General features: G+C 35.5%; 1 protein-coding gene across 2 annotated transcripts; it reads right to left on the bottom strand.

Annotated features, from left to right (window-relative positions):
- Positions 1–1,159: 1,159 nt before the first annotated feature.
- LOC143919635 (uncharacterized) lies at positions 1,160–17,505 on the bottom strand. 2 transcript variants are annotated; one of them, XM_077442041.1, is made up of 7 exons: positions 17,382–17,505; positions 10,931–11,447; positions 8,803–8,967; positions 5,969–7,303; positions 4,055–4,286; positions 3,830–3,978; positions 1,160–2,351 (listed from the first exon to the last, which is right to left on the bottom strand). In XM_077442041.1, the coding sequence occupies exons 2-7, from the start codon at positions 11,445–11,447 to the stop codon at positions 1,966–1,968; spliced, it is 2,784 nt and encodes a 927-aa protein (XP_077298167.1). In that variant the 5' UTR covers positions 17,382–17,505; the 3' UTR covers positions 1,160–1,965. The 2 variants fall into 2 exon arrangements, with proteins under 2 accessions (XP_077298167.1, XP_077298168.1); XM_077442042.1 differs by lacking the exon at positions 8,803–8,967.

Here is a 17,505-nt window from a genome sequence, read left to right as displayed (position 1 = left end):
ATCTTTGGAAAAATTCAATCAATCAATAATTATGTATACTACTATAAAGCCGACGAGTAATATTGTTTTAATATGAAGGTCATTTTTTAAGAATCGTTTTCAAATATTATTGCAATGTTTTGAAATGCAACCAGTTCAGGAACATGACGTGGTGAATGAAATAGGGAACAATTTAAACGTCCATTTTATAAAATAAATGTGCATTTAAAAAAATTGTTGTACATTACAAAAAAATTGTGAGCATTTCTAAATGACGAATACAGATTGCATTAGAAAGTGTGCTTTGATCATTGAAAAAAATATTTGCTACTTAAAAAGCGGATGAAATGTGCATTAAAATGAACTGTATCGGTAACGTCGCGAATACCAAAATACGAACCAACGTTTGGTTAGGTTTTATTTATTTATGGTTTGGTTAGGGTTGGTTTTATTTATTTAAGATTACATTTCAATAGCGAGAAACAAAAGTAAACACTTTTGACATTTGACAATTGTCAATTGTGAATTTAGGTTTTATGCACCTAGTAAGTTCAGGGACCTGAGGAATCGTGAATTGATTGCTCCTCCTGTGGCTCGCACAAATATGTTGGCAACGTCTCCAATATCTAGGGCGATATATCAGCTCAACCGGGTCGCTGGTGAAATTGACCTCTTCAATGTAAACTGTGCTAATCTGGTTGAGTGGTTGTTGAGCAACGCCAGTGGTTGATTTTACCAATTATAAATGTGAATGATTATTATTATTATTATTATGTTATAATTATAATGATGTTATGTTATTATTATGATGATATGTAATTATTATTATTATTATGATGTTATGTTATTATTACGATGATGTTATGATTATTATGATGTTTATATTATTGATATTATATTATTATTATGTTGTAATGATTGAATGAATGGCCACAGTGACGCGTTGGAGCTCTCTATAATGTCACTGTGGCTAATATGTTAAAATAAAATAGTGGAAGACTGCAACGTTGCCACTTTTTGCAACTATTCTAATGCTAAAATCTATTTCTTCGAATGATCGTTTCATACTTTTTAATGGTCACTTTATAATGCCAAAATATTGTATTCAATGCACGATACGAGATTGTTTAACGCAAATTTTTAATGCACAAACATTTCTTTTAAGATACAAAGTATTTTTCTCAATGTACAGTTAAATCGTACCCAATGAAATACTATTAAAAATAGCTGACTAAAGTCAAGACACATCTCCCAACCAAGTTTCATTCGAAACAATCAACTGATAAATGAAAACGATTCTTATATAAAAAATATACCTTCAAAAACTGGCTGCATATATGATAACTGCTGTCAATGTCCGCACCAAATTATAAAGTTCAAACGAAGGCGTCGCAATTAAGTGATATTGACATTTCTTATCGTAGATCAACTGATGGTTTGAGTCTAATTTACCACATGCTTCCATCTCTATGAAATGAACTGCATCACGACGGCCTCGTTCAATACAATATCATCCGTTGCACAATTGATCATTTTGTGACTACTTCATATGCTTTTCTATAACTATTATACATTACAATAAATGAGTGGTTAAGTATTACAAATGTATATAAAAAAAATCATTGGAATGTCATTAAAACACATTCACTCCGAAACGTTAACATAAAAATGTCAAAAAATCTAAAGTAACCCTTATATTTAAAATCACATTTATTCGCATACGCTTCATACGTCGACGATCGAGAGAAACAAAACAAATGTGATCAATGCATAAAAGAACTATCATTACAAATACAAAATTTTAATTTAACATTACGATAGATATGTGGATATAAAAAAATCATATAACGTTCGAATTGATTAACACCAAAAATATATATATATTTTTTTTGTTTTGTTTTGAGATCTACGTTATGAGAATCATCGCGTGCGAATTTTGTTTCACAGGACCGAATCGGCGGTGATAATAAGTAGCAATTCCAAAAATCAAAAACATCCGTTGTTTGGCCGTTTGCGCTTCTTCGTGACCACCGTTCCCAACTTGGCCATCTTATTATCGACCATACCGAGGTTGGCAAGGCCGTTGATGAAACTCTTCGGGCTGCCGAGCGTCAGCGAGCTCTTTATCAGCAAGATGTCCTTCACGTTAGAGAGGAACGACGAGTTCTTGTTGGCCAGGATGTGCTTCACTTCGCAGCTGTCCAATATCACCGATGGGGAATTCAACGTGCTGTGCATTCGTCGCAACTGCGGTGGACTCACTTGATGAGCCGTTATCAGGTAGGTGAACACGCAAGGATCAAACTTCCGCACCGAATACGAGAAGCCAGGATGGTCTACGGGTTTTATACCAGCCTTCATAGAACACATGCCTGAAAGTACATATTTTATTTTATTTTCATTACATACGTACATACATACGTGCCATGACAGGAATCACCCCCAAGGCGACAAAAAAATGGTAAAAACTACCTACATATAAACAATATAAAACACCAATAAAAAAATTATTTTCAATAGATGGCGCCAAATGCTCTGAGAACGGGACTCAATAACTGCCCGAATAAAGGATACGCTGGAGTTCTCACAGAACAATAGACTCACCACGGTAGACCTTACGTGCCTAGACAATAGATACATAAATGGATCGGGGAAGCTTTGTTGGGCAACTTGTTCTTAATAAGGAGATACACACGGTAGATCTGATTATTCTGGAGTGAGCGGTGGCTACGTGTGGACCTGAATCGTTGAATAAATGCTTTGAAGCGACTTTGGCTTTCATATGGATCTTGAACCCACACCTAAGCAACACTACTTATATAGGTGAAGAAAGAAATGAAGCATCTAGAGGAAACATTGGTAGCAAACAGTATATATATATAATATATAGAAGTTTCTACTTGGTCTTTTATTATGTTTGTACGATTTTCTGGCCGTGTTTTAACTGTGACGTACATATGTCAAATTGAAAAAACTATTATAGTACGGCGAGCGTTATCGCACACACACAGAATAGCGCTATTATATGTATATTTATATATGATACATTAGAGACATCTATTTGACAATCAACAAATTTTTTGGTACATTATACAGGTTATAAAATTCAATAAATTCGGGATGTTAATAACTCAAATTTGCAAGAAACTGAGGAGGAAGATGCCGATATATTTCGATCAGGAGGAAGATCATTCACAACAATTAAGCTAAAAAATACCGAAAATTTTAACAAAAGATAGATCTGTGTTTTAATAACTATAAGATCTCGCCAGCAGCGTATTTGGCTGGGACTTGAACCCACGACCTCTCTACTGGTATGCAATAGCTCTACCAGTGCACTAATCTGTGGCTACAATCAATCAGCTAAGCTGTGATATACAATTAATCAGCTGTGAAAATGAGTCCAATTCACTACATATTGTTGCGTAGAGGTGGGTGGAGGATCCAAGTAAAAGGTCAAAGTCATGTCACAGCATTTATTTGTGATTAAGGAGATCCACGCACCGCCAGTGCTCCGTCCAGAATGTCTTGATATGGTCTAAGTACCTCCTTATAAAGGATAGATCGCTCTTCGACGTCCGGTTACTTCCCTATTGTTTAGGCATGTACCCGGATATGTATTCCCACGACACTCAGTCCCACGCTATCGCTGTCACTTCTGAGAAGGAACCGGGTGCCGTTACTACGCCAATTCGGTGGCCATTGTTTAGCCTACTTGCACTTAGTCTGGAGATAATCCTTGAAACCGATTATAACGGTCACACAGTCTCTGAGATGCTACTCGGCCTAATCCGATTCCACTTACTTGGCGGCGTACGTAACAATATCATAAATATACAATAAAAATTACCAGTAATGTATATATCCTCCAAATGAAACAATGGCGTATCCAAAGCAGCACGATAAAGAAGTTTGGCAGCTCCGAGAGACATCACATAGCCAGTGCCAGATAGATACCTCGGATATACTTTCCCGCCGAACATGTACGTTGGAGAGTACCTGAAGAGTATCGTTCAATGATTATTGTTTACACACAATTAGTATTGAAATGTACATATGTGCATAGTCAACGTACCATTTGCTACTCGTATCGGATATTGGTCTCGCATCGCATATAAGATCTCCCATGAGCAACTTTTCATCTTTTAAAATGGCCTGTTTTGTAGTAGAGTTCATCCTATGCATATATTCACCATCGAAATTACTCGAAACTCTATGAAGGTATTCTTTAGATTTATTCTGTAAAGCTTCCACCAGCCTCGGAATGTTGACATACATATCGTCGTCGGTTTTCATTATGTATCGAACTGAAATAAACACACATATGAAATTGAAAGTGCGTTTGTATGTTTGCTGTAACTAATATTATTATAAGAGGGAAGGTTTTTAAATATATACCTAGCGTTTTTTTACTTTTTCAAAATAAATTACAATCAAACTTATTTAATCAAATGAACAAAGGGAACAAACAAGAAAATTATCACATTATTTCTTTATATAACTTCATCAAATATAGCCAGCAGCTTAGCTTGGTGGTTGCGTTAATGCTAACCACCGAGAAGTTGCCGGGTTCGATCCCATGGATTGAAATCTATGGAAAAGGATTTATTGAGTATTATCTGTAGTGCTGCTGGTCAGACTTGAGATATTTTTGACTTCAAGCCGATCATTTCCTATTAGAGTTTGCCAATTTATCTGATTTCATTGTTAAAATGGTTCCTCATCAAATAAAAAAAAAAAAAATTCTTCCCAACTATGCCACTTTTTGAATGATTTATAATCTATAAAATTTATATTTGTACAAATTTAATACCATAGATGTCACTCAGGGGCAACCCGATAACAGCATCATGGGAAAATATAAAATGACGTGTATTTAATTGATCAGTAATCTATTCAGCTTTTGATCAGTAAAAATAACTAAATTGTCAGTAAATATTTCGAAATTATCAGTGAGTATTCTAAACGATCAGTACGCTGTGATCAGTTTTCATACACTCAGTTATTAAACTAAATGATCGGATAATGAGATATGACTTTTCTTATACATCTATGACGAATTATATCTACGAATCTGGTAATAAAAAATGTTGATTGGCTCGAGATTCGGAGATATGTGTTTTTTAAATCGCGCGATTTTTCTATATCTTGGTGTTGTTCGGTCGATGTCTCAAAATCTGTCAATTTTCTGTTCAAAATGAATATTGGAATCTACAGTCGGGTATTTTATCTGTCATTTGTAGTACTTTTCAACTTTCAAATCCCTCTAAGTAGTGGTCTAGTTCAAATCAAAAGTCAAAAGTACGTATTTTCACTTGGTATTTTTTTCCATTGTTTATACATACTATTTTCTATTGAAACATGTTTATTGGGATAGTGTTCTGACCACACTATTTTTTGTTTTCGTTTAAAAGGGTTAATTGGAAGTGTGCTGAATTTTAAATCGGTAAAATTGCGAGCTAAAAGCTCGTACTAGTATTTACTCGTATTTACACGAATCTGAATTGAATTAATAGGGATAATATATTAAATTGTCTTTATATGAAAATTAAATAAAATTCCACTTTCAATTCATATTTCAACTATTCTTGTGGATTAATAACAAAAATTCTATTGATAACTCGATAAAATAAACGAATTTTTGTTATTAATCCAACCCACAGAGCCAACCCTAACTTAACCTAACCCTTAAATAAGTAAGTGTTTGCTAATTTACTGATCGTTTATTATATTCTACTGATCATTTAGAATAAGTTACTGATCAAGTTTATAGTTTATAATTTGTTGCCATATAAAATTGGGTCTATCGGCTATGCTGCCTTTCCCAAAGTATAAATAAATAAATATTTTAAAAAAAGAGTAGCAATATTTGAGTCAGGCGACGCTTTATATGCATTTTTTCTAATTGTATGTGTAAGTGCAATATGACTATGGTATTTCCCATTGTATCGAGCGGGTATTTGAAATGAGGATGTAAATAATATATTACCATTGTCACCGCAGTTGCTGATGACCCACTTCAATAGCATGAGAGACTTCAATGTGAGATTGTTGTACGAATCAATAAATCCCTCCTGGATAATATCGCCGTAGAGAGCCGACTCTTCGTCGATCTTCGCCTGCAAGTCGGTATTGTTCTCATTGGACCACTGACCGAGCAAGAAGAGATATCTGATCTTCACAGGCGGATCATACTTGACAGATCTCCTCGTGTCGTTCATATTTGACTGTCTCACAGTCTCATTTTCAACATTCTTCCTAGCCAGATTCTTAACAGTTTGAGATTCAAGTTTCAGCTTATCGCCGCTCACGGACAGTTTTAAAATTTTATTTACATTATCTTTGGCGATGGTCAGATCCTCACTGTCGGAGAACTTCTCCCCTTTCGGCGGTATTCGCATTATATTCGAAACTTCGGTTTGATAGTCGTAAAAATCTATATTATCATTCTTTTCGGCATCGTTTCCTTCGAAATTTCCTAATATTCTACCATCATCGACGTAAGCTGCATCAGTATGCGTCTGATCAGAGCCGTTATCGTCGTAAACAAACCGGTGATCATCAGATTCGTCTCTCTTTTGTACAGATTTCGGTTTCACGTCTCTCTTCAAACGACTTCTATTTACAGTAAGTACACTATCAACTGAATTAACACCATGTTTGGATTGTGTAATTTGATTATCTGTTTCTACTACGCTATTATAAAGATCATTCGCTAATACAGCCTTATCTGGACTAAATTTATTATCGGTTTTAATGCTACTATTTCTATTTAAATCACCGTCGGACAATTCCATACTTAACTCCCTACTATCACTGTTATTCTCGCTCGCGGTGTAGTTCAACACAAGATCAAACTGGAGATTCCCGTCCGATTCCGACGCATCGCTGTCGACATAATGATTATCATCGTAATAAGTCTCACTGTTCAGATCTCTCTTGGTTCTCCTATCTACGAGTGAAATATTTCCAATATCACTAAATTCATTTAACATTTTGTACGTAACGTTGACGTTACGATAGTGTGCAGTGACGTTTTGAAGTTTCCTCGCCAGCGATTCGTAATTGGTTTGATTTCCCCACGTGTCCCTTATGGCCGATCTCGCCTCGAAATGGTCCATCGAAGAGCACACGATGACTAGCAAAAAAATTTCATCACCATCATCCTTCAAATACATCTTGGATTGAGGCGGCTGTTTGTTTTTATGAATGTCTTGCGTCAATTTGCACGTTGATTTCGGTTGATTTAAAATGGTTATATTATCGGGAAGGACATAGCTTCTGGTATCTCTAGACGTGTTGTAAGACCAACCCGGAACTGAACCTGAAAAATTTCAAATCGCATCAATGAAACGGAACATCTTGTAACAAAACAAAAACATACATACAAAAATATATCATTACATTTATATGTACAGTCGTTACATTGAAATTAGTTACACGATTTCGTATTAAAACACAATATGTACAAACACATGTCATTATTACACGCACGTTAATAATGTGTTAACATTTTACGATACACGTCAAGTTTGTATATGCGAAAATTTCAGTGGTGTAAAATAAAAAGTCGATTTAATTACTTATTCAACCCCAGCTAACCCCTAATGTTGACCTAAATCTACTATACGTATATAAAATACGTTTGCAAAATTCTTTATAACTCACTTAATGTCGAACATATGTATGTATAATTCGTCATAATTTTGGAAAGCTTTGAAGGTTCCGCGACAAAACGCTCACAGACCTAACGCTCAACAACACAACGCGCACGACATAACGTTCACACGACGACACTCACAAATAAAACACACATGGACATATTCACTGATAAAACGCTCACGCATTCGAACGTATAAAACGTTATTTTTTATAAATGCTTTTATATGTAAAATAATCAACGGGATTACATCATTTTATGTTTGTGTGGCCAATATATGTATGTTCAATTCATCATAAAATTAATATTCGTTAAGTTTTTCCAATATTTATAATTAATACCATTTTCCAAGCATTTATAATTAACACAAATTAAAAAAATAATTGTAACTAAGAAAAATAATTGTAATTGTAACAAAGATCCTTATTAATACGAAGGAATAAAAAAATCCTATAATTAAGTTTATACTTTGTGAATAAATTGAGATTAAACTGATTTATCTAATACATATTTTATTTATTAATCTGTAATAGTATAATGTTAATTCATCACTACACGTTTTATTGAATTTTGAAATAACTAAAAATAATTTCGTGAGCGTTTCATCTGTGAACATAATGTCCGTGAGCGTTATGTCATGCGCGTTGTGTCGTTGAGTGTTATACCCGTGAGAGTTTTGTCGTGACACCCTATCAGACACACTGGCATCATCCAAGCTACAATTAGTTAGCCTAAAGATCATTTCACAGTTGATGGAAGATTGGTGCTTGATAAAGAAGGCCAAGAACATGCAAAATTTAATAACAAATATCAATTTATTTATTGTCAACATTGAAATTCAGCCAGATAGATAAAAGCTTAGCTAGATTTGTTACTACATACTTAACTTGATCGATTTTAATTCGAACTGTACATACAATCAGACAAACAATCAAATTGTCAAAATCTTCAATTATATAAAAACAAAACAACGATCAATACAGTACAACGACATTTCTTTTTACGCTGATGATTCATTCATACACTCGGGACGCATATATTATCTGCTGTATTACAAAATTAACACTCGATTACACCACTGATGAATTTAATATACTTAATTACAAACTCCCCGTCACCGTAATTCACCATCGTACGTTTAAAGCTCTCATGATATGTGGTACCTTTTCTCGACGTAGACCAAAACCTTTCGAAAAATTTTATACGCGGCAACTTGGCGAGTGCGCGTATTTTGGTGAAATTTTGTTTAACGGTGTTTACTTTGTCCGACGACTTTGTCGTAGCATTGTCGACATTGTGCGATAAATGCGAACAGTTCTTAACACAAGCTGTCAATTAATAAACATCGTCTATATTAAACAATACAAAATTACACTATCGTTCTAAATTGGCAGACGTCAACAGCAACATATTGTAGACTTTGAGAAATATATGCTTATTTTCATAACACAAACGTTTATCAGGATTACACAAAGCTCACGCAAAAGAATTTCAATTGCCTTTTACTAACCCCAAGACGAGTTCGCTATTTAATTAAATGTTTTTGCTTCATAACTCTATTTTTACTCATCTTACAGTACATATAGACTGTGCATTGTGCCAGTTCAAGACATTTGTTGAATACTTAATCAGTATCTGGCATCCAGACAAGAATTTTTAGTGATAATATTTAATATTTGAAATGTCAGTGGAGCATATTTGCCAGTTAGCGCAGCGAGAAGGTCTTCGGACGACTCAAACTCATAAAAAATGAGCGAGATAATATTATTTATCAGTTTGCTTAAAACGCCACATATCAGTTATGAAACTGGGAAATTTGACAATATTGTAAAAACGTAGCTTTAAGGCATAGGCACACAGAACCGTACGGTACAGCATGCCTAGGTAGACTCCAGCTGTGAATGGGCGTGTCTTCGTGTAATTGTTAATTCGTACGATCTTATTATTTCGACAAATTTCGCCTACATTTCTTAAAATATCAATCATTGTTAATACAAGGATTAAGGGTCTCTTAAACTGTATTCGTTGGGGGGTGGTGGCCTCATGTTGAGGGCTTTAAGGGTCAAATTCCTTGACCTTTAAAGCGAACTTAGAAATACAAGGATAAAATATCACCAAAAACAGTTTTGGCCTGGATCGCCATAGCATAGATCAGGCGTCCTAGTGATTTTTACATGTGCAAAACTATCTAAAAAAAAAACACTGTCTGCGCCTTAAAAAAATACTAATATATTTAAATGAGACTTAAAACACCAGCTACTTACTTACAACCATCTCAATGGTATTGTAAAAACTCACCAAATATGTATTCGGCAATCAGCTGATGGCTCGAGTCCAATTCCTCGCTAGTTTTCTGAACTGACAGCTCTTAGGGCAAAAACACACAGAGAGGCACGTGGCACGTAGTTTTTTTTTAGATACTTTTAAACATGCGAAAAAAATGCAGCATCCCTAACACATATTCACGGCACACAATCGAAAAATCACCTCCTGGAGTGTTTTCGGTGTAATTTCTTTGTTCTTGTATCGATATAAGCTTGACAGTGATTGATAGCGGCTTATCCCACATTTGAAGAAATGTAGGAGAAACTTGTCGAAATAATAAGATCGTACGAATTAACAATGAACTGGGAACGTCACTTCTTGACTCGAAGCCAAGACCGCGTACCGTGCCATTCATCTCTATGTGTTTTCGTTCTTAGAGTTGGCCCGTATTTACTATCACTGATCAATAGATCAACCCTAATAAGCTATTGTATTACAAAATTCTACAAGATGTTGCCGTGTCCACTTTAGAACATAAGTTAATTATGAAAGAATAAAAATTAATAGTAAAAAATATGAAAAATGATGAATAGTGAACATAAAATATAATGCAACACAAGTGAAAGAGTGAATATAAAAAAAAATTATTCATTTTACATCAAATTAAAGAACAGAAGAAAAAATATAAACAGTGCGCATTTTCAGTGTAATTTTACACGAGCAGTAAATTCATTCAATTTAAAAACAATGGAATTGTCAATGAAGTGTAAATAATCATCAATGGTATATTTTATAAGATAATAAACCTTCACTGACAAAAGCACTATCCATGTATGTATTTTCATTCACATATCAAATGAGCCACCTGGAGTTCGTTCCGAGGATGTTATAAACAGCACTCGGAGCGATTAAGAGTATAACAGCACGCATAGAGGGATTAAGATTAATATTAAGAGACCGAGCAATGAAGTGAATGATTAATTCAATCATAAAGATGCTTCGTATAGAGTGAAAAAAAAATCTCACCTGATCTACTATTGACTTGATTATAAAAAGGAATATTCATCGTGACGAGGAAAACCAACAAAAATATGAACATGATCCATTTGCACGAGAAGCCCTTGGAGTTCTTCCGCAGGCTGTTCCACTCGGGACTCGACGAGTCGTAACTATCATCGTCCTCGCTGTTGCTGGTGATATTGTGCTCGTGCAGCCGTCGATATGTGCCGTCTTCGCCACGCAAGGCCGCCGGGATCCCGTCGATGTACCGAGTCGGCTCCTCGTCGTACTGGTCGATGGAGAGAGACACCCGTTCTGAATTGTCCTCGTCCCATTTTCTCTTCTTTCTGTTACTGGAAAACGTCGACAGCGTCGGCCTGTTGGCGCCGACGACGTCAACGTACGGCGGAACCTCACTCCGGCCATTGTTCAAGTTCGAGTGATAGTGTTTTGATAGTGAACCGTTGCCATTATATCTAATATTCGAAGAGGCGTTTCCGATGGTGCTGTTCTGATAGTGATGGAGTAGCTTTTTATTATTCATCTAGAATTTAAAAGATACACAATAGATTAAAAAACAAAATATACACATACGATTTGATAGCAGAGTGATGAAAACTAAAACAACGGTACCATTCTCCATCCAAATCCAGACCAAATTTTGTTTGCTTTCAACTTTTACTTAAAATTATTTCACAACCAAAGCTATATGGCTCTTGGGCTTCTTTTCTAAACTAGCTATATTGCAATAAATAGTCGGTAGTGTGAGCAATTGGCAATATATGTACGTAAATTGTGAAAATAATTTTTGATACGTCGTCATTTTTCTACTTCGAATACGAATTACTTTCACTGCCCACTACTTATCGCATATAATATATAGACATTTGAAATAATTTTATATAAAATTTATCATATGGTAGAATTGTAATGCCATTTGAGACCAGACTTGATCAGACGAGGGAGAGATGGTGGCAGATTTTTTTAATGAATGTAAAATAAGCTGATTCAAACACTAATTCTTAAATGTGTACATACCAAAGAGGTCAGAAGAATGTCGATAGTCGAAAATGATTAAAATACATATCTGTCAATTTACTATAGCATGTCAAATATTCCGATCAACCATAAAGCACAATCTTAATTGTATCATTTCCAAGAGTTGTAAAACAATGACAGTTCCTTGTGTGTGTGTGTGTGTGTGTGTGTGTGTGTGTGTGTGTGTGTGTGTGTGTGTGTGTGTGTGTGTGTGTGTGTGTATGTGTAATTCGATTTTGATTGTCTGTCGTTTAATATTCAAATAAATTTAATAAGAAAACAAATTAATGTTTACTATTAGAATAGCCATGTTTAAGCGGTTTTAATTACAAATATCGAGCAAAGCCGTGTGGAACCATTATTATTCCTATAAATATATTCAAATACAAAACATTCAGTCCCATATATTATAGCACATTTTCTTACAGCACGAAACCTATCTACATATCTTGTTATAACAGGAAGAATGTACATATATGTTATAAAACCAACAAATACAGGTACTTGTTTAGTAGTGCGGCTCCAGGCTCTCCGATCAAAAAACTAACTGTTAAGCCTCACTTCATTAAATAAAATTACACTTTCAATTCATATTTCGACTATTCTTGTGGTTTAATAACAAAAATTCCGGTCTCTGTGACGGGCCGGAATGTGAAATTACCGAAAACGCAAATATCGGAAGGCAAAGATCGAAAATTGAAAGATCTTAAGTCGAATGATCAAAAAAAAGGGTGCATGGTAAACCTCATGGTAAATGGTAAACGGTACATACTTACTTAATTTGCGCGAGCAGGATACAACAGGAACAAGAGGAACAGGCTTTTCCTCAGGTATTAATGTGCGCGCGCAGAATACGGGAGGAAAAGCATGTTCCTCTTGTTCTTGTTGTATCCTGCTCGCGCAAATTAAGTGAGTATGTACGTGAGTATGTACCGTTTACCATGCACCCTTTTTTTTTTGATCTTTCGACTTAAGATCTTTCGATTTTCGATCTTTCCCTTCCGATATTTGCGTTTTCGGTAATTTCACATTCCGGCCCGTGAGGTAGACCCCAAAAATTCTATTGATAACTGGCTTACCTCGATAAAATAAATTAATTTTTGTTATTAATCCACAAGAATAGTCGAAATAGTGGAAGTACTTTTGACTTTTGATTTGAACTGGACGACTACTTAACCTTTCCACCGCGTACGACTACTATACATGTCCTAAAGAAAATGCCCTCAGCGCGCGAGACACGCATAGATATCTTGGAAGTTACAACCTGTATAAGAGCCGTCTATTGTGTTAAAATTTTATAACTTGGTTGAAAATATTACTAAATGTATACTTTACCAAATTCAATAGATGGCAGTAGTCAAAAAAAATAAATATAGGTTGTAAAATTCAAAAAAATATTACAACCTATATTTACATATAGTCGAAAACGCGATAACAAAATCCGCAAAAAAGCAGCCGCGTACAGGGCATGTTCGCTAAATTTGGTGACGCGGGCAAAGGGTTAAGAGAGATTTGAAAGCTGAAAAGTACTACAAATGAAAGATAAAATACCCGACTATAGATTCCAATATTCATTTTGAACAGGAAATTGACAGATTTTGAGACATCGACCGAACAACACCAAGATATAGAAAAATCGCGCGATTTAAAAAACACATATACCTCCGAATCTCGAGCCAATCAACATTTTTTATTACCAGATTCGTGTTCACTGGCCATAGATCTATAAGCAAAGTCATATCTCGTCTCCGAACCAAAAAAAAAAGACGTCATTTGTCGAACAGTGTTATTGAATGACTTCATTATTATATAGACTATGTACATATGTATAATGTTTATTATTTTGCTATATAAACAGAGGCCGAATGAATACATGGCGTTACCCGGGTTGGAATGATTCTATAATAGGAATTGTTTACATGCTTATTTGTGGCCTTAGCAATGTGCCACTAGTATAATTGAAACTTTTGATAAATTGGTGTCGACGTAAAATTGGTCATATTTAATTTGCTCTGAGGTTTCACACAAAGCAGTCTGTATACCAGTAACGTATGCAAAATTATAACGGGAAATGTAAATTCTTGTGTTATTCAAATATCAGTGTGACATTGTACGCTGACAAACATCCGACTACGAAAGGATGTATGGCCTTTTGTGTCGTGAACGCAAAAAAGAATTCACAAATGGGTGCTAATTTCATAGACGAAAACATCTCCACTGGAAAGTATTTAAGTAGGTATGTAGTTCTAAAAAAAAAACAACCAACAACAACAACTAATGAGTGAATGTAATTATATGTACAGAAGATACCGTCAAATTCAATTTTCGTATGAATTTTTGCTTACATAAAAAACTGGTATCTCGTTTAAGTAATTAGGTGGAAAAGGAAAGTTTTTTTTATCAGTGATGTGTAATATAATACTTTCACTCTATATATATATATATATTATTTCACGCATCATATAGGATCGAGTTGTTGTTGTTGCGCATCACTTTGTGATGTTTTCCGAGTATGTTTTTACCGTAAGTGATATTGAAACGTCCGAGCACACGTTCGCCTCAGTTTATTATTCAGATTTTCGTTCACATTATGCTGCAAATGATGGAAAATTCATAAAGCGACACGGTGTGGTTTTTTCAGTTAATCGTCTCGGTGTGACGCACTATTTCTTTTTAATTGCGATGTTTGAAAATAATCCGTAGATTATCACAATGGCTAGCAGTCATGAAATTTTAGTACACGATGTATATCAATATCGTTTAAACATCAATTTTATGCATAGAACGTACATAGGCTGTACTGAGAAAAGCGTGAATATCGATTACAATAAACAATGCAGTAGACAAAGAACCAGCATCTGTCGTTCCTGGAATCATCGACTTCCTGTTCATACGGCAAGTGCCAACTTTTATGTATCGAACGGTTCCATCCTATAAAAAAAACATTCATAGAGAATATTCTTGGTGATTCCTAGTACGTATTTTTTGATAAAAGATCTCAACGTAACACTGTTCTACCGGAGAAAAATTTCGTCAGACAAAAAAAATCGAAAGTGAAGAGGCTAGTAAAAAAAAATGAACATCTTCAAGGTTATTTACAGACACTAATTTCAAATTGTCAAATCCAAAGTTCAAAATCAGAGATATACATATGTACGAGGGGAACTAGTGTGAGTTCTTCATCATCATCATCTACAGCCATTCACTGCTGGATGAAGACCTCTCCAACAAGCTTCCACTCGTCTCTGTTTTGCGCAACTCTCATCCATCTCACCCCACACATTTTCCTAATTTCGTTTACCCATCTTCTCTGTGGTCTTACCCATTTGCATTCTCTCAGGTCTTCGTCCATTCTTCTAGCCACGTGGCCCACCCATTGCCATTTCAATCTCTACTCTATACACCATGTCTACTACTCTTGTCATACTTCTCACCCGCGTGTTCCGTTTCCTATCTTTCCTCGTTATGCCAAGCACACAGCATTCCATACTTCTTAGGTGGGATTAAAAAATACGTAAAGAAATTGATCAACTTTATATTCTTCTTCTTCGTGTGCCCTGTCCTCCCAGACCGTCAGCAATTAGACTTCCCGTCTGTACTCTACGTCTACAGCTGCTCAGAATTGTGCTTGGGTGCTGAGGCCATACCACTGTCGAAGATTCTTTAACCAAGATGTTTCCCGACTGCGTTGGCCTACGATTTTCCCTGGATTACTAGGCGCAGAAGAACGTATTTCTGGTTCCGCATCAAATGTCCAAGGTACTCCAATTTGCACCTTTTCACATTATTGAGTACTTCGACATATTTTCCCATCAGGACCAGCACCTCGGCATCCATGAGATTCTCAGACTGTAGCTTTTTACACATGGCATCTGTCATAGTCCATGTTTCTGTCTCATACAGAAGGATGCTGAAAACGTAGCATTGTAGAATCTAACTCTAATTTCCTGGCTACTTTCACACGTTTCACCCAAACTTTATACCGAAAGGCCTTAATTATGACTGAGGAAAGGTTGCCTATATTCCAGGTTACCATTTGTACCGATGACAGTTTGCTGGTTTACAAGTTTTATTAGTGATTCGTTGATATTTGACAGTCAACTTTATGCATTCCTCGTAAATTATAATATTTTACAATCAGATTGTTACTTCGGGTAGTAAAATTAAGTTGAATATAGAATGTTTTATACTTTTATAAGTTCAAAGAAAGTCAAATTATTTTTCTTTATTTTTTCAATTTAATAATCAAAAAAAGAAAAATGGGGGCGTCTTACAGCGCCCTAGGTATGTGCCTAGTCTGCTGCACCTTTGAGCCGGCCCTGATCAGTGTAAGTTCTTAGGTGGGATTAAATACGTAAAGAAATTGATCGACTTTATGTTTATTGAAAGATCTCAATTATGACCGAGCAAAGGTTGCCGAAACGGATTATCTATACATTATAGATAAGTTTAAGATGTATGGAATGAACCAAAAGTTGAACTCAATCTACATATGAATAGATGAAGAGTGTTCCAAAATATGAATGTACTTTTTGCTTGACACAACCAAATCCTTAAATTTATGCAATTTTACATCACAACAATGATATACTGTTGTTCGTTATTATTCAAGTATTCTTTTATATTGCGCAAAAAAGAATCATGTTAAATTTTCGTTTATATGGATAAACTTTTTATATATCTACAAATGGGTCAAAGTTCTAATGTATTCATCAGTTTCATTCAGACTGATTTTAACGCCGACCCAACCACATATACAAGTATATAAACAATCCGCATTACAGGTCTATGATAGTATCAGTCGACACACTGATGCAATTTCAGATTGTATCATATTATTAAAACATATCGGACACACGATATTTCAAGGCTGAAATTTTGCAGATTACACCACCACACCAATCACTTCCTGTGGGAGAAATTTAAACCGTATCCATTACAATAACATTTACATATAAACCAGCCATATATATGTATGTATCTGTGCACTTATCGTCATTTAATTAGGAACGATGACACATGCCATCTATAGAGACGACATTTATACAGTTTGGCCTTGAACTTAATACGTATGGAGATATCGAAACAGTACTGCATTATGTAAACATTTACAGACGGGTGTGTGTGTGTGTGTTTATTTAAAAATGTGAGCGATAGGGTCAATTTGGTAACAAATGGAGTGTAATGAGTCATTTAGATTTGGTTGAGTTTACTAATTGGGGTGTTTATAAATGTAGTGTGATAATAATAATGGTCGTCAAGTGTCAGATTATGGCTGCGAGTACGAGTGAGATGGGGCGGGGTGGGGGTGGGGGACGGGATGACAGTTGCAGGTTATGTTCGAGTGGCGACTACTGTGGCTGATGATGACGGTGATGGTGATGACGATGATGATGATGATGATGAGGATGAGGACGATGGTGACAAGGAGGCTACTCACGGTGTATCGGTGTCGGTGTGGTGTGATGTGAATGTGGTCAACGGTTGCCGGTTGTCGGTCGGCCGCGGACGCGACGACCGCAACGCCCGCTCACACCATTGCAACTGAGCATTCAAGAAGCTCT

Source organism: Arctopsyche grandis, chromosome 12 (genome assembly GCF_051622035.1).
Source record: "Arctopsyche grandis isolate Sample6627 chromosome 12, ASM5162203v2, whole genome shotgun sequence".
In the NCBI taxonomy this organism is placed as follows: Eukaryota; Metazoa; Arthropoda; class Insecta; order Trichoptera; family Hydropsychidae; genus Arctopsyche; species Arctopsyche grandis.
This window is presented reverse-complemented; position numbering and strand designations above follow the sequence as displayed.